The sequence below is a fragment of the Lutjanus erythropterus genome, chromosome 2 (genome assembly GCF_056507025.1).
Source record: "Lutjanus erythropterus isolate fLutEry1 chromosome 2, fLutEry1.hap2, whole genome shotgun sequence".
In the NCBI taxonomy this organism is placed as follows: Eukaryota; Metazoa; Chordata; class Actinopteri; order Lutjaniformes; family Lutjanidae; genus Lutjanus; species Lutjanus erythropterus.
Window position 1 is genome coordinate 31,446,350 of NC_139318.1, and position 22,790 is coordinate 31,469,139.

General features: G+C 38.7%; 1 protein-coding gene across 2 annotated transcripts; it reads right to left on the minus strand.

Annotated features, from left to right (window-relative positions):
* Nucleotides 1-808: 808 nt before the first annotated feature.
* sp7 (Sp7 transcription factor) lies at nt 809-6,089 on the minus strand. 2 transcript variants are annotated; one of them, XM_084737142.1, is made up of 2 exons: nt 5,954-6,089; nt 809-3,826 (listed from the first exon to the last, which is right to left on the minus strand). In XM_084737142.1, the coding sequence occupies exons 1-2, from the start codon at nt 5,972-5,974 to the stop codon at nt 2,480-2,482; spliced, it is 1,368 nt and encodes a 455-aa protein (XP_084593268.1). In that variant the 5' UTR covers nt 5,975-6,089; the 3' UTR covers nt 809-2,479. The 2 variants fall into 2 exon arrangements, with proteins under 2 accessions (XP_084593268.1, XP_084593259.1); XM_084737133.1 differs by having other exon boundaries at nt 5,939-6,080.
* Between the last annotated feature and the right edge of the window lie 16,701 nt (nt 6,090-22,790).

The following is a 22,790-nucleotide window of genomic DNA, read 5'->3' on the forward strand; positions in this document are numbered from 1 at the left end:
AATCGGTTTATCGAGAAAATGATTGAGAGATTAATTGATTATAAAAAATAATCCCTAAAAGATGAACTCTTTGAATAATTCTTCGCCTGGCTCTATTATGTTACACAACACATCTTTTGTAGGCCTCATTTAAACTTTCCTGAGGGTATCTCTCTTTTAACGCAGAGTCCACCCACCTCAAGTATTTTTATTAGTCTGCAAAACAGCCCGCATGGCCCGACAGTCAGAAAACTGGACGGAAAAACACACCTGTCCTGACTTTAACTTGTGCACAAAAGCATGAAAATCCACAGTACAGAGATTTTTTGACAAACTGTAAAACATATTTGATGGTCAGGAGAGCCGCTCCTCTGTGTTCCTCCTCGTATCTCCTCATCATGTCTTTCGTCCTGCATCCTGCCTTAATTGGGGTCCTTTTGTTTGACTGCCTCCCTCAATAAACAATACAGCCACACTCCCCTGTCCTAATCCCCTCTTCTCCTCCTCTCTACTGACTCTGCTGGAGCATCGCTCGCAGTAATTACCCCTCTCTAGCTGGAGAGTGGAGTAATTGTCTTGAGTGTAACTACAGTGGCTCTCTGAAAGGGGGTCATTGTGTGGAGTTAAGACTTCACTTCAGTGGACGGCTTTGTTTGTGCTGCAAAAGATAATGAAAGTATTTGGTTGGCCACAGCGAGGTGGAAATATAGTAAGATATGAGAGGAACGACAGTGAGTGATGAAGTGTGGAGGAGTGGAACGACCACTTTTTCATTTCATTTTTGCATCTTAAAACACCTTTTTCAAACGAACAACACCAGCGCACAAACTGCTTTTGAAATTTCTTTACTTTTAAAAGCACCAAAATTGTCATGATTCAACACCACAACTTTTACAACATGTTTCCCATGCTTTATCACTATTTACAGTATCTTAAACACTGATTTCACAAGTCAGCACACAGTTCAATAGTTCAATTCTACCATGAAAAACAGCATGAGCACCAAATTAAGCTCTTATGCTTGTGTTTCCTTTAACTGATGCATCATAGAGATCTTTTTCATTGTGGAAAGGACACAAAAAATATAGAAAACACATAAAAAAGTAGAAAAATAACTCACCTAACAATATCTATATATTGTTGTAAATATATAGTATGTACAAACAAGGAGAAGCCCTTATTAATCATTACTTTGCCAGGTGTGGAAGACTTCACAATTAAAAGATTATATAGAAATAGTTTACACAAAAACATCTAACTTCAAGATCTATAAATAAATCTTTAAAAACATAACCCAAAAAAACTCCACATTTTAACTAATAAATAAGAGAAAAAAAAATCTTAATTTAATGCATTTTATTTTCATTTTGGCCAGCTTCAACCATCTTTTTGTCAGGCACTATATTTCCTGCAGGGTGCAAGATAATCTTCCACGTGTATAATTTAAGACATAAATTAGATTGTTTATGTAAATATGAAATTAAATTAGACATAGTAAGAAGCAACAAAAAGTGAAATGCAAAAAATCCTGTTAGGTCAAAATGTCTTTGGCAACAAGAAGCAGTAAGACTGTCCATTGATTGTTTCAAGAATAGTGAATAAGTATCAAAGTACAGCTGTAAATCAGATTTTTCTCGAGGCATGCAATGCTCCATCAGCTCCCTCATCTTAACCATAAGTCTCCTTCTAAAACTACTTTCCTCTTGTGGCTTCAGAGCTCTTTTCCTTCTGCTTTTGCAGATTAAATTTCCCCAGTGGTTTGTCTCATTTGAAAGGCAGAAAATGTGTATAGGCAAAATGTGTGCGTGAGTGTGTTTACTTGAGCGTGCAGGCGTACGTCTCTGTGCGTGAATGTGTGCGTGCATGTATGCGTTAAATATGGTTACACATTTTCTCAGTTATTTCTTTGCATGTGTATGTGCACTAGAGCTGCAACGATTAGTCGATTAATCGATCGATTATTCAATCGAAAGAGAATTAATAGCTATTGTGATAATCGATTAATCGTTTCAGTCATATTTCAAGCAAAAATGTCAAACATTTGCTGGTTTAAATATCAGAGTTAGCTGCTTTTCTTTGTACTTCATGATACTAAATACAGAGTCTTTGGATTTTGGACTGTTGGTTAGTCAAAAGAGGCAATCTGAAGACGTCACTTTGGGCTCAGTGATGAGTATTTTTCACAATTTTTGGCCATTAATAATCAGCAGCTTAATGAACAACGAAAATTAGTTGCAACCCTAATGTGCACATGTTATGTTTGTGTTCATGTACATCCTGTCTTGGTTGCATATGTTTGTGTATGTTTGCAGGCTTTTGAATGTGTGTGATCCAGAGAAAATGAAGTGATTGCTACCTGCAACATGTTCAGTCAGTTATTATGTCAAGTCTTTTCAAACTTTTCCTTTGTATGTCTTGAAACAAAATACTGTCTGTTTTATTTTAAAGGTGAATTTTTCACCATAAGAAACAACCTCACTGGATGGAAGACTTAATGAAGTCAGATCTCCAACAGTCCACTGCTGTTCTCCACTCCGTTAGGCGTGCCAGACTTGTCCTCTCCGTTAGTGATTTGGTCAGCGACAGGATTGCTGGGTACAGCGCTGGTGCTGAGCTCTGTGGTCTCTTCGCTGCGAGGATCTGTCTCTCCCTCCACAGCCCCAGCTTTCCCCTGCAGAGCGGAGTCTGCGTGGGTCTTCTGGTGCTTGGAGAGGTGGTCGCTGCGTGTGAAGCGCTTGTTGCACAGTAGACAGGTGAACTTCTTCTCCCGCGTGTGGGTGCGAACGTGCCTCTCCAGTTCATCTGAACGGGTGAAACGTTTCCCGCAGAACAGCCAGTTGCACACAAAAGGCCGCTCGCCGGTGTGCCAGCGCAGGTGGGCTTTGAGGTGGGAGGCCTTGCCATAGACCTTCCCGCAGCCAGGGATGTGGCAGCTGTGGACTGGCTTCTTCCTAAGGGATGCAGCTGAGGCCCCCAGCCGCTCCAGCTCCTGGCAGTTGGGGCAGTCACATGAGGACCTGGTGGGCGCTCCACCTCCGCTGTAGCCCCCTGATCCCCTCGCAGGCTTTAAGCCCATGGGACTCTCAATCAGCCCTGCACTGGGCACGGGCTTGGGCTTGTACATGTCCTGGGGCAGCATGTGCTGGGAGGGCTGGAGGAGGTGTGAGGAGGAGCCCAGCCCCACAGAGGGGTAAGGAGCTGGGTTGAGTGGCGTAAAGTCGGTGCTGTAACTGGGCAGCTGTGGGCTGAGGGAGGCCTGGGGCGCCACAGGCTGCAGGGAGGCTTGCAGACCTCCGTCCGTCTGGGGCTGGGTTGCTGACAGCCAGTTGGAATTGGGATGGACGTCCCACCAGGAGGACGTGGCGTTAGCTGGAGCAGCAGTAATGCCAGGGTGGATACCGGCTTTATACCAGGAGCCGTATGGGTGCGTCATATCCAGCGAGGTGTAGACGCTGGTGAGGCAGTCGGCTGTAGCGTGGGCCTTGGACACTAAAAGAGACGGGTCCTGGGAAGCAGAGGTCTGGAAGGAGTGGGAGAAAGGGTTATATTCTGTAGTGTAGCCTCCGGCTGAAGGAGGGGGGCTTCCAGTTGGAGTAAGCAGCCCGCCGCCTCCTCCTCCAGCTGTGGTGAAGGAGCCAGTGTAGGAGTCCGCCAGGCCGCTGCCGTCTGCGGTCCGCCCGTTCTTCGCTGTCTGCAGGTCAGAGGTCATAGTGTAGGGCTTCTTTACTGGAGTAGTGCTGCCGGTCTTTCCGGGTGTAGCCGAATCCCTGACGGGGCTTGTGCTGCCAAACTTGTTACAGGTAGCAGTTAACATAGCCAGAGGACTGGAGCCATAGCGTGCGTCTTCCTAGGGAGGAGGAGGAGGAGACAAGGGAGAAAATGAGACTGTCTGTCTGCAGGAAATGGCTGCTTGCTGCCGCTGCTCCTGTCAGTGTCAAGTCTAATAAAAAACTTATGTCTGACTGCCACCGCTGGCTTTTCCTGCTCTCGCTCCGTTTTCAAAGTGGTCAGGGCAATTTCAAGCACAGAATGTTTATGCTCCGCTCAGCAAAGGAGGAGTTCCCATCGCTCTTTTGTTTCACTTAAACCACTATCTGCAAACTAGTCTTAAGTGCACTCATGCTTGCAGTAAAGTTTAGGCTCTAACATACAAAAGTGCATTGTATAATCATGTGTAGTTGCTGTAATGTTAACTGTAACTGTGTCTTAGTCGTAGCAGACACAGAGATCTTGTCAAACATGTTTTTATCTCAGTTTTATCTCATCATGTTTATTGTCAGTTTATGACCTTTCATTTCATGTAAACATTCAGGATCTTCAATACTTTAGAGACCAAAACATTTTCTACTTTTTAAGCAGACAAATTCTTGAGTAAATCTGAATGTGTAATCTCTTTTTTCTAGTATTTCCCTTTTCCATGTGACATAACATATCATACTGCTACCACACACTATGCACAACTAATACCTAATGAAAAATCTGTATTTATTTTCTCATGATATTTCTATAAGTTGCGCACCCTCTCACTCACTCTTTTGACCGTTACAAGGGGCAGCCGTTCTGACAAGAGGAGTTTATCTTACTCTTTATGTTCATGATTAGTTAATTAACTGAGAACTCAATTTATCCTTATTTCTTTAAAATGGACATGAGACTAATTTGGCTTAAGTTATAATTTTGTATTTTTCTTTAAGATTAAACAGCCCATGTATGATCTGCCCCATGAACGCAATTCTTGCGTTTTTTTTTTCTTCATTTTGGAGAAAATAAACCTTTTTTCAGAGGGTCAGAGTTTCCTGGCCTTGATGATAGTCGACCTTTATTCTGAACCTTCTTAACGGGTATCATTATAATCATGATAATCCTGTGAGGACTAAATACTTTGTGAACCTTTTAAGTTCAGGCACACTACATCTTTTTTTAATCCTTGCCTGTAACTTTGGGTTGAATGTTATCATAACTTAAAGACACAGACTGTGGTCTTTCCATTCACACTGACTCTCCATTCAGAGGTGATTAGTGGTTATCTCCTTCTCTTCCAAAATAAAAGCCCTACATGGGGTCAGCCCAGTTTCCAGGTTAACCAATAATGTTTCATCACAGATTTTAAAGACAGAATATACATAATTTCCCCCAATGTATTGACTCATATAAACAGAATCCCTTTCAATTATCACCTCTAACCCAGTAGCTGTGTGTGCTGGTGTTCTCCCTGCCTGCATTTCCTTATTTACTCATTATTCTGGGACACTTTACCAACAAAAAACATATTATATTTGACATCCTGGGAGTGAGATTCAACAATAAACTTCCTGGTACGTTTACAAACAGCTTGGACAAATCCTACTGATTCTACTTTTAAGGTCTTTTATTTACCTCTACAATGCCTCCTGTGCTGTTGATTAATTGCTCTATCCACTGACCAAATTTCACACGGCCATGTGAGATAACTTATAAAATTGTATTTTTTTTCTAAAATTCATATACCTATAATGAAGAGAGCTTAAGATTTGAGTAGTAAATTTGAATGGTACTTAAGCTCTTTAGATAGAAGATATTTCCTCATTAATACACATCATCATTTAATTATCCTTAGTCTTTAATGATTGTTTTATGTCACATATTTCTTATCTTTAGAATTGGTTTTCTTGGCAAGTAGGTTTTCACAAACTAGGAATTTTGCTGTGGTATGCTGGTGCATAACAACAAACAAAGTGCTAAAAAATATAAATAAAGTTTAAGGCAAATACTGCAAGTCAGTCAGCATTAATAGAAAGTTGTAAATACAAACCCTCCACAAATATATAAAAACAGTATGCATAATTATGATTGTTATTTAAATAAATGAAGGAGCTGTGTCTTCCTCACTTCAGCTTACAACTGCATGACTTTAGTATAAACTCTAGCTGGAATTTCAACATCATGAAAAGTAGAAAAAGAAGAAAAAAAGTCTACTTACAATTACATTCCCTACCTCCAGAATAGATGCGGCCATCCCTGAGAAACAAAATCCTAAGGAAGCTGAGGGGAGTGAGGGAGGGAGAGGAGCAGCTCAGAGTCCCGGGACAGTTTGGGAGAAGTCGGGCACTCACGCGGGGAAGTGTTTTGAGGCACGGGGTTCCCGCCCCCTAATTACAGGCTCTGGGCTCTTTGAAGACTCGCTAAGAGGCAATAAAAACCCAGAGATGGAGGAGAGTGGAAGGAGATTGGTGGATAGGAAAGAGGACATCCCACCACCCCAAAGCGGAGGGTGTCGAATCATTTTTCAAGATAAATGCATGAATGGGTTACTCATCAATCACCATGCGGACATTATTTCAATTTCACTGGCATTATTTTTTCCACTGGGATTAGTCCAGTGGAGTCTGAGGGAAACAGCTAACATCATCTCACAGAGAGTTATCTAGCCAGGTTTCTCCATGAAGAGCTAGTGCTGTAAATAAAGCCTAAAGTGCAGTAAATTCTATTCCTCCTGCTATTAGACACATTACTGTAAATAACAAGAAGTGAAAAAACGACCCGAGAGAGAGAAAACTAACAAAAGAACATGTAGCCCTGGCCTGTGCCACATAAATCACAAAAATTAAGCTGACCGAGTCTGTGGTTTCCATCCGAGATTTTATTATTCTGGTTTCAACCCCTCTCTCTGTTTCCAATATTCTTAAATGCAGTTAACTGCCTTTTTAGACATTAACTGTGATGGTTAAAGAGACTGAACTACAGAGACAGGCGAAGAAGAAAAGGATCAAGTCAATTAAATAAAATAAAGAAGAGATTATCGCATCAAATAAAATGAATCAAACGGCAACTTTCCGAAGGAGGAGGGAGACTCACAAAGACTATTTCCTCTGGTAAGACGTTTGATAAAAAGAGGAAGAAATTAAAGAGGAAGGCTGTCAGAAAGTTTGAAATTGTAAGAAGTCTTGCCAAAGACAGTGGTATTCAAAATTGTCCAAATAGCCGTTTTGTCATTATTGATTTTCTAGTCTGGGATTCAAATCTTTCAGGGGAAAATATGAAAATATGTATTGGCCTTATTTAACAGACCTACCAGATTAAAGGTTTATCCCCAAACTTCTGCATGTAAGTTGATGGCAATGGTCTTGTTGCTCGTTAAATCGACTGTAAACTAGAGCTACAATGATTAACTGATTGGTTGTCAACCACTAAATTAATAATCAACTGTTTTGATAATCAATTAATTGGTTCGAGTAATTTTTTTTAAATAAAAAAGGTCAAAATTCTCTTATTCCAGCTTCTTAAATGTGAATGTTTTCTGTTTTCTCTGCTCCTTTATAACATTAACTGAATATCTTTGGGTTGTGGACAGAACAAGACATTTGAGGACATCATCTTGAGCTTTGGGAAACACTGATCAACATTTCTTACCATTTTCTGACATTTTATGGACTAAAAAGCAGATCAATTATTGTAGAAAATAAATGAAAATAACAGTAGTTGCGGCCCTAAACTATATTAAAATCAGGACAATTGTCATAACTTCATATTGATTCTTTCTATAAAACCTCCAAAGAATCACCTTTATATTAAAATAAATATATTGAATAGTGAAATACAACAACCCCGCCAAAGGTTTATTGTTTTTTAAAATTGGCTGACACACTTTTGTATTGTATAAATTAACATGTTATTAAATGTTCATACACATCACAAGAATGTAAGTTATATTAAAAGTGTGGTTGTGAAATACATCCATTTAAGCAACTTTTTTACACTGAAAAGGTCTTTTCGAAGGAAAAAAGAGAATAGGGCTGGGTGTTACACTATAAAAATAAATTAAATACATGTTTAATAAGCTAAAGATATTTACAGGCAATATTCTGACCAAGTTTCTTTAGAAACTGAAATTAATGAGTTGATTGAACTCTGTCTAGTACATTCATTCAACTGATCATTTCAGACCAAAAGACTTCAATTTTAAGTTTAATCAGTTTGAATAAATAAAACTTGTTGTTTACATTAAGTTAATAAGAAAAGATTAATTGATTCCACTAAATTGCTGTATGAATTTTTTTCACAGTGTTTGGACAAAATCAAGTATCACAATATTTTTGACCAAATACCTCAATATTGATATAGTGATAATACTGTAGAGAGGAAAGGATGATTTATTGTAGGACTGCTTAGTTTTAGCTAATTGTGCCAAATAAAGTGGCAACAGAGTGTGTGACTCTGCCGTGACGCTGGGCGATATGGACAAAATTAAATATCACAATATATTTGATCAAATACCTTGATACTGATAATTAAACAGAACTCTCTCTGCTTGTTGTTCGCTTCAGATAAACTCACAGTAAAATCAGTTCAGTGTGCGGTGATCTTTGTTGATGTTTTTACCTTGACATTGATGTCGCAACAATACTGTAGAGATGACTACGAGTGCTTTCACTAAATACTAACAGAATGAGATTTTTGATAAATAATTGCACTTTAAATCATTGACCTTGACTGAACCTTCAAAATTATCAGTTCAACGTTGTCTAAAGGTGGTGTTCCTTTTGAAACTGACTTTGATGAGTTGAGTGAACTCACAGCAGTGCATCTAATCAACTCATCATTTCAAGTTAAAAGACTTCAAGTAAGAACAACTCATGTGTATAAGTTCTGACATGGTCTGAAGATAAGAACTACAAATAACCAACCTACATATATGTGTTAAATTAATGAAGATTAAATTAAAAAAAAAATGACATCACTTTGCTGCAACGGAGCCTTTAAAACCAAGAAAAGACAACACTTAATGCCACATCACAACATGACGATATCTAGCCTCATATCACAGTATCATTATAATATCGATAAGTTGCCCAACCCTGTGACTGATATATGTTAATTGTGCTTTTATTTCATAAGATTAAAGTAATCCTTTTTAATTTGCTCTCATTAAATTGCGTGAGGTTTTTAAAGACACATTTAAATAAATTTTGCTTGTGTGTCAGGTTTATCAGGTTCATTTCAGAATTTCATTTATTGGCTGAAAAAGTCAAAAACTGAAACTTTCAGTCTCGAGTAAGACTAAGATTCTCAGCGCCTTTTTGTGGGCGTCTCGTTTTCTGAAGGAGAGCACAGAAGATTAAAATTGTTGTCAAAAATAAACATATAATTTCTGTCCTTATTTTCTCCTCAATTACAGGGCATGGTCAGAGCTGGGCTTGTCGTTCTGGAGAGTCTGGCCCTCACATGAACACAGCGGCTATATTTGGCAGTCTGCTCTCCAACTGACCTTCATCGCTTTATTTTCTTATTCCAGAAAGAAGAAGGGGTGTGAGTAGAAGAACAAAGGCTGCTACATGCACTCGCTTACACAGTCACACACACATACACACACACACACACACACACACACGCACACACACACATATATGCACACACACACACTCACTCACTCTTGCTCCTACAGTACTGCGCACTATCTATCTATCTATCTATCTATCTATCTATCTATCTATCTATCCTTTTAGAAGTAAAGGTGCTGACTAGAACCATAAAAGGTTTGTCAGCCTGTCCTGATTGAAGAACATTTTATAAAGGTTCCATTCTGAACCCGTTCAGAAAGTTCTACCAAAACTCAAGATACAGGGTGATGTGGAGAACCATCCTTTAAAACTCAGATCCCCCTTTGAGAGATTCTGAGGTGAACTCTTCTATGGTGTGATGGTTCCATCCAGAACTCTCTCTGGGGGTTCCATTCGGAACCTTTCCACTGTCCAAGGAGTTCTGCTGAGGATTTCTTTACATTCCAAAGGGCTTATCTAGAACCCACTCAGGGGGTTCTACTGAAAAACATTTTAGATTTCAAGGGTTTTAACTAGAACACACTGACTCAGGGAGTTCTACGGAGAACATTTTCTATATTCCAAGGGTTTTATCTAGAACCAACCAAGGGGATTCTACCAAGGACAAAAAACCCTTGACGAAAGAGTTTGTCAAGCATTTCAACAATCCTTGAAGAACTCCCTCTTCTTTGAGTTCTTAAAGGAACTCTTAGTCTTACCCAAAATCCTTGACAAACCCTTTCTTCAAAAAAAGGGTTCCTTGAAAGTAAATGGTTCTGGGTAGAACTTCAGCATCGACCATTGTCTCTATCTATCTATCTATCTATCTATCTATCTATCTATCTATCTATCTATCTATCTGTGTTATACGTGGCAATCTTTCCCTCCCCTCTCATTTGACACATGGCGTGTTACTGATGGAGGTCTTTAAGTGAACTGTTCCTTTTCTTCTTAAGAGTTCATCAGTACTTTATGTTTTACACTTAAGTGAAATGAGAGGGGAGGTAAAAATGCTGCTACATTGCTGCGATGTGGTCCGCTTTTCCTCATTTTTATAAGACGTGTAGTAATCTAAAACCTTGGCGTGTTCCCATTTACAGGTCTCTTCAAAAAGAGAGCAAGTGAGATCTATAATTAGAGAATGCGTTAAGCTCCTAACAGCCTCTTCAAAAAGCTTTCTCTGCTCTATTTACTATTTTCTGCTCTGTGTGGTTGAGAGTTTGGGTATGTACAGCAGGGTTACTGCAGGCTTGATGCAGGCCTGGGGCGTTGGGTGGGCACCATTATGTTCCCCAGGGCTGATTATATGTTTCGTATGGATAGTTATTGTCCATATGACAGCTATCACATGCATTAGTTTTTGCAGGTTTTTGTCGTGTTGTTCATTAGCAGCACACGCATGTTTGAATGCAACAAGGAGCATGTGATTGCTGAATGAACAAAAATAAATACTTCACTTTTCTCCTGAACAACCCCAGTGTTTATAGTTTTCAGTGCTTCCTGGTTGATTCTGGTCCAGCTCTGCAAATCAATGACATAGATACAACTCAAGCAGGCAAATTTTCTTAGCATGCAGCCAGTTGCCCTCAGAGAATTTTGGGTAAAGACTACAGGGCTGAATACTAAATCAAAATGATGTCAAATTTGTAATATGAGCTACTGCGATTTTCTAAACAGGATGTGCAATACTTGTTAAAGGTAAAATGTGTGCCAAAATACCATTTTAAATTAAATATCATCGTGCTGCAGAAATGTCCTGACCTACAAATCATAGTTTACAGGCTTAAGAAAACATCTTTCTTTGGTACAGATCCTTGCAAAAATCACACTCTAATCATTTGAATATATGTTTCAATGAAAATGATGTAATGATAATGATGTAAAGATTATTATCCCCTTTGATACCACAAATCATATTGCAATTGCAATAATAGTCAAAATAATCACAATCACTAAAGACCCCCATTTTAAACACCACAGGTCTTAATAGATAACACTAAACTTGTCTTGTTTTATTCAGCTTCTCCATATCATAGGAAAAAATGCCTGCATATTGACAAAAAAGAAGCAAATGCTCTTCAGATGCAAAAAAGATCAAATTATTACATAAAAATGTGACAAAAAGTGAATGTTTTAGTCATAGGACCACTCAAAGACCCAGCTGATGAAGCGCTTTTCTGTCAGTGTGCAGGTATTTTTATCTATGATATGAGACTGTTTGAACCTTGCTGACACCTGACATGACTTCTTCAAAAGCCTGGATTCAAGAGCACGAATGTGTACTCATTTTTGACAATGTCAATATGCAAATCTATAAGGACCAGTGTGTAGGATTTAGTGCCATCTAGTGGTGAGGGTGTAGACTGAAACCAAATTAATACTGTTTGCCTGACTTCCCCCTTCCAAGCGTGTTTGAGTGGCTGCGAAAGTCTCAAAAAATGCCAAAGTCCCTGTCTCGAGCCAGTGTTCAGTTTGTCCGTTCTGGGCTACTGTAGAAACATGGCGGTTCAGTATGGCGGTGTTTAGGGAAGAGGACCCGCACCTTCCCATAAGATTACAAAAACGCACCAATTTTCAGGTGATTATACATTAATGAAAACATACTTCTGAAAATATATTCAATTTCTGTCATATTCTGCCAATATTTCCTTCTAAATTTTTCCCACTGGACTTTTAAGGCAGCAAGTACTTGATTACCAAAACCATATACTATGATATACTGTGGGTGTATGTGTACAATATGTTTACATTTTTAATGATTTCATCACTCACAATGACTTTGTTGTCGTCATCATTGTGCATTTAAGCGACCTGTAGTTTTTGCAGCCTCTTTTTTTTATCAACTTTTATTAACTTTTTATTGATTAACATGGTTGATAAATAACATAGCATGCAACAGTTCACAATCATTTACCTCCATCCCCTCAATCACCTTACAACTGGTCTTAGTAAATCAATATGGAAAGGAAGATGTAGAAATTATGGTCTATGAGTCCAAAAGATCTTTCTAATTGCTGTATTTTTTTTTTATTTTTATAGAAATTATAACGTATTAAAAAGTCTTGGCAACATCTTCTCGTGCATTTTGATCGGCGCTGGCAGATTTTTCTTTAGAAAATCTTTCACATGGTAAAAAGCAGGAAGCAATCAGACTGTCTCCAGCATAGACTGTCTCCATCATGTTCACCAGTGGTCAACTTTTCCGTGCAAACCTTCTTGTCGGGTCGTTTCACGCTGGCAAAGATTCCTTTGGTTGCTCAGCTCTACAGAAAATGAAACCACACCCAGGAAGAAGTTGATTGAAGTGATGGCAGTGAGTGCCACTTTGTTTACTTACATCCAAGTCTCTCTGAGAGGAGATAGTCTCTGCTCGTTGTCTGAACGCAGTTCATCTTTTGCTGTTGTGACCGTAGGAAAGAAAAACTCAAATCAGAGATTAAGTGGCACAAGTTTTTTGTCTTGTGTGGCAAAGACCCTCAAGTCTTTGAAAGGCAAGAAGACAGAGTTGTTGAAGCATGCAAAGGCAGATTCTTAATTACATACACTGCTTTTACTAGTGCACAGCACTGAACCATATTCAGCTTTTGAGTTTTGACTGAAATGTATCTGTAGATCTTGATATTGAAATTTGTCAGGTACCACAACCTAGTGATGAATTCTTGTTTAGTTGCTCTTTGATCAGGGTTTTCCTGATATAACCATAAGTTTCAGCATCAAGTCTTCATCAGGTAGTCAACTGATGAAGGACTGATGCAGAAATATGCCAGTTTTAAGGTCTAACATAATCATGCCATAACTATAAAGGCATTTTCATGTTTAAAAAGAGAGTGCCTTGGAGTTTTCTTTTGGTTTTTATGTCCACTATGTCGCAATATGCATAATTTTAAAATACCACACTATTGACAAGCTAACTGTGTGTGATGGCAAGCAACCACAACGACCACCATGTTCATGTTTTTTCTTATTTCTCCTTTTTGTCTTGCATGTTTAAATAAATGAATCAGTGAATCAAAATATTCATCAAGCTTGGGCCAGTAGCAGTTCAAGCTTGAGGGCAGATCGATTGGCTGTTTGTGATCGAACCTCTAACTTGGAAGCTGGAAGTTTTGCCATGTTGTATGTTGTTTCACGTATTTTTTTTTTTTTTTCTGTACATTACTCTTTGAACTCAGTGTTAGCACATTGAGTGGCTAATGTGTCTACTCCCACAGACTGAGGCTATGTTGAACTAATGTTATAATACTGAGGGGCAGTCAGGAGAAACTTTGTGAACGTTAAACCTCATTTGAAGCCCACCAAATAACCAGTAGTACCAGTAGTAGGTTTGATGCGTGATTGTTCCTGTTGCTTTTTGTGGAAGTTTGTACTGCAAAGGCAGCTGTGCTAGCTTTGTTGTTATGCGGAAGCTGTCTGCTTCTGCTCCTGTGATCCTCTGTATGCGTCTGTGTTGCTTCCCTAAATTAACGATATAGATACGTGTGAAAAAGAAATGGTCAAACTGCAGAGATTCCTTTGCATCGTTGTGCAACTATGACTAACATTAATCAGATACCTTGTTCAGAACATAAAGTTGCCTACTGGGCAGTGAGGTGAGATGACGTTACACTTCGTGTTACTGCACCAAATTACGTAAATGAAGTAATTTGCAAAAACAAAGAAAAGAATGGTGCTAATACCACAAATAACGCTGTTGAGCCAATTTAAATAACCAAAGGGAAAATCCCGTCTCCACAATAACCCTAGTGTCCCCATGTATCAGTTTCCAAAGAGCTCTTCAAATAAACTCAATCTGAGTCCAGACAGAACCAAAACTCAAATATAACTTTTGGAGTATTTAAGTTTTTACAAAAGTGTCGTTAATAACTGCTGCTGGATTTTTACATATAAAGAAACTCTTTCCTCTTAACCATTCTTAGTCATGGTGTCTTCATTTTCAAAAAGAATCTCAGTAAATTTGATCACAAAATATAATTAGAGAGTTTTTTTTAATCTACTTATGTTGTTTATGCTGGTACATTTTTAGACTACTATTTTTTACTTACTACTAAATAGGGATGAAATAATTACTGGTTTCACAATAAACCACAATAAAATTCTTGATGGTTTGTATTACTGTTATAATTTTCAATTTTCATCATAACGGTGTTTGATTACGGCACTTAGAAAAATTCACGATAAATACCACTCAGCATCAACCAAAGTTACCAGCGGTCTCCCCGACACAAGCAAAGCAGCAATGTGAGTTTGTTTTGTGTTATGAAAACACTGACATCACTAAGAACATGATGCCATTTCAAATCGTTGGGAGGTTTTCAATATAAAATGAAATCATAATTTAAAATTTTCATGCTGTTTCATCGCTACTACTGAAGGAATTTAAATGTCAGAGTGCCCATGCAGTGTAGGAAATTCAAGCAGTGCAAACATGCAGTCCTCCCAATAGCTTCCTTGTATACTTAAGCAAGTTCATCCAGCAGGCATCTTTCTTGAAATAGTAGTGAAAGGTCTGCCAGACAATTCATCTTGGTGGTAACACGACAGCACAGTAGCAGTACAAACAAGCATGAAACAAAGCAGTGGGACTCCTTTAGAAGTCTATACATTGACATCACATGCTGGTTTTTAATGCATCTTTCCTTTGGGGGGTGAATAGCCTTCTGTTTTCTGCATTGGTTTTAAATTGGCCTCTTGGTATCATTAGGCCATTACAGCAACCAAGTAAGTGTGTATAATGGTGGATCAATGGAATATCTCGCCATAATGCATTTCCCTTGACATTCCCCTCTGGGCTGCAACCCTCAGAAAATTAACAATGTTAATAATACTGCGACGGAGGGGGAAAATTGAAATGATTAGATGTGTTTTACTTCGCTGCTGATGGAAATGTGGTGAGAGGGAATCAGGGTCAGGGATAGACTTGCCTTGCAGCATGACTCCGTGCTATTTTTCCAGGCTGTGTGGTCAAAGATTCAGAGAGCTTGTCAACGGAAAATGAGAGAGCGAGAGAAGTGGGGGAGAGGAGAGAAAGAACGAGACGTATAGACAGAAAGACTGCGAGAGACAGAGGGAGACAGGGTGGTGGGTTATACAACGCACCAGTGAATATCGTGTTCATTTGTCCCGCTGCTGTTGAGGCTGCTGACTGCGGCATCACGTTAGTCACTTCGGCCTTTTTGAGTCAGACATGAAAAAGCGACAACATGCTTTTAATAAAATGACCTGCCCAGCTCGAGTGGTCTGTCTTTGCTTCAGGGCATGTTGGTGGTTAGGACTAATTCAACCACCAACAGGCTGCATTTCAACCAGTGGACAGAACATATTCAGACATGGTGGTAATCATACAGCAATGAGGAGAAAGCAGTGGTGGAACAAGTACTCAGGTCTTTTCCTCTAAAGAATATGGCAGAAATGGAATATAACATTCATAAGTATGTTTTCATTTGTGTATAATCACCTAAAAAATAAGAAACGTTATGTTTTTGTTACCTTAGAATGAGCCCTTTATATCCACAGATGGTGCAGGTCCTCCTCCAGAGTTCACCATGTTGTGCCGCCATGTTTCTACAGTAGCCCAGAGTGGCCAACACAAAAGCACAAGTTGTAAAAATGATTGCATTTTGTATGAGTTTCATGGTCACAGTAGCTTCTCTTACACGCTTGCAAGTGGAGAATGTGCTAACCACTGCACCACCGTGCCGCATGAAGGAAAGGTATATGAGAAAACAGTTTGATAAAGAAGTACTGGAGTGCTGCATGGATGACCTAGCCTAAAAATCTTGTTCTCCAGATGAAAGAAAATATCGACCAATTGAAATTTCAGTCAAATTAATTGCAATATTACTTTTTTGGCCAAACCTGCCATCCTACATATTGAGATGATGTCCCACATTTTAACTGGCTCAGGTTTTCCTGTCAAACCACTAGGACAGACAGGGAAACAGGGAACTCGGTGAAGTTGAAGATCCACCCAAAGTTACAAGTTAGGCAATTAGGCGGAATGCGATGCAATCTACCACATAGAAAGTGAAATACAGCTACAACAAAGGCTGGGAAAGTGCCTGTCTGTCATCTGTTGTGTGCCATTGTGAGATAGAAATGTTTATGATTTAAGTTAGATAGACATATCAACATTTTAGACCTCTCATTGTTGGTAATGTGTCCCACATTGTTCCATACAAACATAATCTTTGTCTCACATTTGGTTTGTTGGGATCTGGTCACCCAACTACCAGCTGATTCTTTAAGTACCAATTCCACAATGTGTAAGTACTCCACTACAAGTAAAAGTCATTCATTTAAAATCTTAGTTAAGTAAAAGTAGAGAAGTATGATAATAAATATATAAGTAGGCATCAAATGTACTTGTTCTTCAAATTACGTTATTTTGGATGTTTAGGTTAATAATACTGAAACAATATGCTTATAAAAGTTGGTGGAACTAGTTTTAACTGCCTCTTACAGTGATGTTCTGTAGTTTAGTCCAGTGGTTCCCAACCCAGGGATGGAGCCCCTCCAAAGGGTGACAACCAGCATGGTAACCAGTTAGCACCGGGCTGCAATGCAAGACAATTAAAGCGGGCCCTGCCCACCACAATCAGACATAACGTAACGTCAGTAGTGAATCAAAGAAATGAAAGCATGCAACTTTAAAACAACCAGCAACATTGAGATGCACTGCACAAGTGTTGCCGAAATGAAAGATTACTAGTAAATCAGACCACCGTGATATAGAAGATGAGTCATAATAAAAGACCAACATGGTGGTAGACTAACCTGCTTATTTGTGTTGGAGCACCATAATAATCAGTGATGGTGCACCTTCACATTGACATTATTCATTAGGCATTAGCTATATATGCAAAACACAAGTGCATAGATTGATATTAGTCAAATGAATAGTAAATAAGTTCTACTTACATCATAGGCACATTCTCCGTAATACACCTATGGGAACAACTTGCTATCTTGTCTTTATTTATGTTTGTTGTCCATTGCTTGTTTCTCACTTATTTGCTGCCTTCACAGTAGTATTAAGCATGTCCACAATTGCAATAGCTCATCAAATCTTAATTTAGAAAGGTGACATGGAGTTATGAATCAATATTTTTTTACATAAAACTTATATTGTGTTATTGCATTGATATTTCTTTGGTGAATGACATTAAGTACGTGACACCATGAAGGCTTGACTCATTAAGTACTGTAAATACCTACAGCTAAGCTCGTTCTTTTGATTTTGTGGTCCTGAGATAAATAACCTGTGATCTATGCATGCGGTCCCTGATCAGTTGTGGGCTCCAAGCTGCATTACCTACACATAGAAAAGTTCAGATGCTGGTCACAAGATAAATCATTAGGTGATTAATAGTAGAGAAGAGGAGGAAAAACAAAGTTCTGCTATCCAAACTTATATAAATATTTGCAATGTTTTCTCTGATATTTGATTTTTAGTGAAAGATAGGATAATTTGATCTACATGGGATTTAAACAGTTATTTAAATGAAACCATCTGAAAAGTTTAGAGGGGGAAAATCCCATCAACAACTCACAGACATCTGAGACATGATGATGAGGTCAAACTAGACCAGCCACTGTTTAATCTTCAGCTATTTTACAGAGGTGGGAAAAGCACATACACCTTATAATCAATTAGAAGTGAATATATTTGTATAAAAAAAGGCTATGATAAAAGTAGAAGTACAGATTCAACTTTTTTACTCAAGTAAAAGTAAAAAAAATACAAACTTTGAAATTTGAAAGTACAAAAAAAGTACATTTCCCCCTGAATTTTAGCGGAGTAGAAGTATAAAGTAGCACAAAACAGAAATACTCAAGAAAAGTACAAGTAAAAATTCTAAAAATTAAAAGTACTTAATTACTTTCCACCACTGTGAGAAAGTAACCCTTCCCTACTTTAGAGCAGCACAGAAAATAAGCCAAATGTTTCCTGCTACTTATGACTTTGAATATTGTCTCTAAAGAGCAACATAATTTGTGTCTGACATCCCCACCCCCAGCAGCGTCTAGCTCAGTGCTGTCTCGCTTATGTCTCAGTGACCACACATGTCAGAAATAATCCCACATGGCTCTGTGCAGGGAGACATTAATTGTTTTCCTCCTATGAAGAATTTTTACTGTTCACAGAATGACAGAGTTATTATCCCACTTTGGAATCACAAAATGTTGTGCAGCATGTTTAATATGCTGTTTATCATACAGGGTATTTTACATGCAAGTATCAGCTCCAGAAACACAGAAGTCCATCTACTCCCAAACAAATCCCAGTCCACCGCCTTCTTGCTGTATACAAGCCGACATCTGGCCTGTAATCTCGCCGTCTGTCGAGGAGACCTGCGGCCACCTAATGACCCCAACAGGCGTCATGCGTGCAATTGCTCAGGATGGTGCAATGACAGTGTCTTTCAATATCTCTTTATACATACTTTGTGAAATGAGAGGGATCTGAGGAGTACTAAATTTTGCACTGGACACTAGAGGTTGACCGGGAAGCAACATACATGCAGTGTGGCGCGGGTTGGACATGTGTTCAGTTCAGAATATCTCAAGCATTCTGCTCTGCATAGTAGAAAAAAAAACATTTTTATATGTGATGTGACACTGTCCTTAAATATAGATTTAAATTTGATGGTTAATGTGTGAGAAATGTGTGTTTCTTTGACGTAAAAATATTTTTAAGGCAGAGCTGTAAACATGAAACAGTCACAGACATGAGACTATCTATCTGTTTGTTCAGATTATATGTAAAATCCAATAAAAATAGACAGAAAGACTTCAGACTTGAATTACTTGAGACTTGACTACATGAAGGGTTGATTAATCCTCGTGTATTGACCCAGTAACATAACAAAAGAAAGTTGCATAAAAGTCATTATTAACTGTAACGTAGCTCTGAAAACAAAATGTTCAAATGTTGTCATTTTTTATGGTCAGCATTCGGACCTGAAAGACTTGCAGTTTGCCTCTGAAGACTTGTGACTTGGACTTGCCCTCAAGGACTTAAAGGTGCTGTTGTATTGATACTTCTCTTAAGTTAAAATTTACCAGGTCTGCACTGGTATTAACTGCGTCAAGGAAATAGTCTTATTTGTTCGCACTCCAATATCCGACACTGACAAAGTCTCACACCTTCTTCCCCTACTCAGCTTTCGGGATGTACGCAACCAGACTCACTTCCAGCCATATGAATGGAAACATTAAACCTTAAACAGAGTTACAGACTCAATCAGCACTGTGTTTGCTTTAATCAGTGCGGGTGGTGACTGACTGATACATGCTTTCCCCTCAGGGTTTACTGTAGCTGTATGCCTACGCTGCTGATGTCATTCACTTTTATAAACCTGCTGACCCGACTCGACCTGACTTGACTCAGTTGCTGCGTTCCAAATCACATTCTTGTTTATTCCTACTTTTGCTACATATTGCAGCTACCCTTACAACGTATGTACCGTTGCTTGCTGTATGCATGTAACTGGGACAAACTATTTTGTCATAAAATTGGGCCTTCAACTTGACCCTCTTGCTGAATCCATAGTCTGCAGTCAGCCACGATCGATCTGAAATATTTTTCGCTGAACAGAGAAATGTGGGTCAGAGTAGCTAGAAAAGCACGCTGGCTTGCATACTGCAAAATGCGTTCGGAAACAGTAGAACATCCTGGTATTTTTTCAGCTTGCTACATTTGACATATAATGAGACATACTAAATGTTTTTCTGGCATACTCAATCCAACAATTTTTGTAACTTTACGAAACTGACAGTTCAACAAGCAGCCATTTCAAGCAGCGATTGGCACGGTGTGCAGAGGTTATAAAGTCAATTTTTGCTTTTAACCTTTTTTCTTCATGCACCTTCTTCTGCCACTTTTCATAGGTACAAATAAGTACAAACCCCACAAATGCCTTTGAGTGAGGACTAAGAGAAAATGTGTGGTATGTTATTCCCATTTGTACCGTTAGTTTGTCTCTCTCCTCCCCCTACGATGGTAGGCTTTTTCTTATACCTTCAACCTTTTTCCCAGGTTTAACCTTTGTGTAGTCACGGCAGTTAGGCTTTGCACTTTTGGATGTGGTCAGATGACACTTCATACATACCAGAATCATGAAATAAAGACTTGATCTGAAGGACTTTGGCTGTGCTTCAGATTGTCCAGAAACACTTAAAACAACTCACTCTTACTGTGTACATACGGTATAAAGTTTTAATTAAGTTTGAAACCAATGTAGAACAGTTAAGATTGAGAAAAATAATCACAACCAAAGCCCCTGTAAAGATTATTCAGCTTGGTGGGCTACATGTGGAGACCAAGTCACATAAGAAAACAGCAGCGGCACATAAATACTCATTTTAGTTGATTAAGCCAAGTGTGGTTGAGTCCTGGGGGGCAGAAATAACTCATGTATGAGTTACACATCCATGTACAGTCAGTGTATGTGTGTGTGTGTGTGTTTTCTTCCACGTTTCATCTGATCAATTAGTCATGTTTCCTTGCTCTTATTCCTCTGATCAATTAGGTGCATTTTGCTATCACATGTTAGCCCTTATTGATTTCTTTGAATGCCGTCATGTCAGAGAAGTAGAGAGCTGCTGTACCCCACAGGGCAGCCCACCACCTTCCCGTCTCCCTCCGCTGGTTTATACATATTTAGTCAGTGCCCCCAGACCCTGACAGCAGCTGGTGTTGAGGTTTGGGTGGGAGCTCATTACTCCTTGGTGGAGTCCTGCCAAAAGGAGGGGAGGGTTTTTAAAGGGAGTAAATTGAGGTTTTCTTTTTTGGGTTACTTTATTTCGTACGGGCAAATCCGACTCCATGCGTCGTGTGATCTGTTCCATGTGTCTGTCGTGTGTGTGCCACCAGCAGTCTTCTCCGGTCCCCCCAACCTGGAAATAACTTCCGCTCTCCCTCAGTTAATGAACTCCCTGCTTGGATGTGCTTATTGCACTGAATTTTACCCTGTATTAGGAGAAGCCAAATGACTTTTGGGCTTTTTTTCATAAGTCATAGTAATACATTTTGATTTTTTTTCATCTTATAAAACAAGTTTACAAAATAAAATGCCTTGTTTAAAGATCAGTGTGTAGGCTTTAGTGGCATTTGGCCACGAGCTTGCAGATAGCAAAGCACCTTGTCTCTCCCTCCCCTTCCTGGTGTGCAGGAGAACCCACAGTGGCCGTGAAAAATGCAAAAGGCCATATCGATAGATTTTCCATTCTGGCCTACTGTAGGAACACAGCGGTACAACATGGCAACCTCTGTGGAAGAGGATCTGTGCCCCCTAAAACAGCTGATTCCAATGTCACAAAAACACAATGATTCTTACTTTCAGGTGATAATATACTAACGGAAACAGCCTTTTGATTATTATATTCCATTTCTGTCATATTCTGACAGTAAATCTCTGTAAATCTTAGACATGGGTCTTAACACGGGTTTAAATAATGAAATAGATTAATACTCTATACTACGTTTACTTTGCTTGAGTATTTCCATTTTATGTTACTTCATCCTTTTACTCCACTTCATGTCAGAGCCAAATATTGTACTCTTTGATCCACAAACATTTATCAGATACAGTTACAATTTGCTTTTCAACTGAACATTGTATATTTAAAAAAAAAAAAGTTTATGAACTAAAACGCCTTGTTGAAGATTAAACTGGTGGCTGCCAACCTTTTTGCCTCGTGACCACTCACAAAAAAGTTGGGATCCTTTCTCATGAATCAGATATCTGTTGTTTGCAGTTCCACAAAAGAGACATTTCCCTCCAAACTTGTCAGATGGTTTCATTTATTTACAAACAATCTTAAGATTAAAGAAGTTACAAAACTGCCTTTTTTGTGTAGGACTTTGTGTAGGACAACTGTTGTTATTTTGTTTCATCTTTCCTTCAATATCCACTAAGTATCATCATAAACCCACTGGAAGGGGCAACATTAAAATGCTGCTTATTCATTGTTGCATCAGTCTTAAATCCTCTTTTAATTTAATAATATATCAGTCACAGTGGACACATTTCTATGTGACAAATACTTATATTTTTTTATACACTGAAAACATTTTGCTCATAATACTTCTGTAGTTTTAGTTAGGTAGGATTTTGAGGACAGGACTTTGATGAATCACCTTAAATGTAATGTGTTACAGTTGTAAAGGTTACAAATGCACCAACTGGTACATCTGCTTTAAGTTTTATTAATATAGTTATGTTTTATAGGCTACATTATCTGATCACATCAACATAAAAAACAATTGCTAAACTGAAATATTGGCCATGAATACTATTTGTTTAATACTATTTCTTAGCCATATTACAACCGTAGCTCATGTTGTTACAATTGAAACTCACAGGCGGTTCAGTTGTAACATCAGACACCTCCACTTTTGGTTTAATTCCCCACAACTTCTTTAATGAAAGCAGACAGATGTAGGTTGTTTGCCTGAAAATATTCCATTTGTAAGCAAAAAAAAAAAAAGATCTCTAAGGAAAAGAATGAAAA

What these genes read in the sequence shown, in the direction of transcription:
- sp7 (XM_084737133.1), bottom strand. Translation starts at nt 5,974, where the DNA reads ATGGCCGCATCTATTCTGGAGGTAGGGAATGTAATT. An exon ending in TGGAGGTAGGGAATGTAATT is followed by an intron (nt 3,827 to 5,938) that starts GTAAGTAGACTT and finishes CCTCCTCCCTAG; the next exon opens with GAAGACGCACGCTATGGCTC.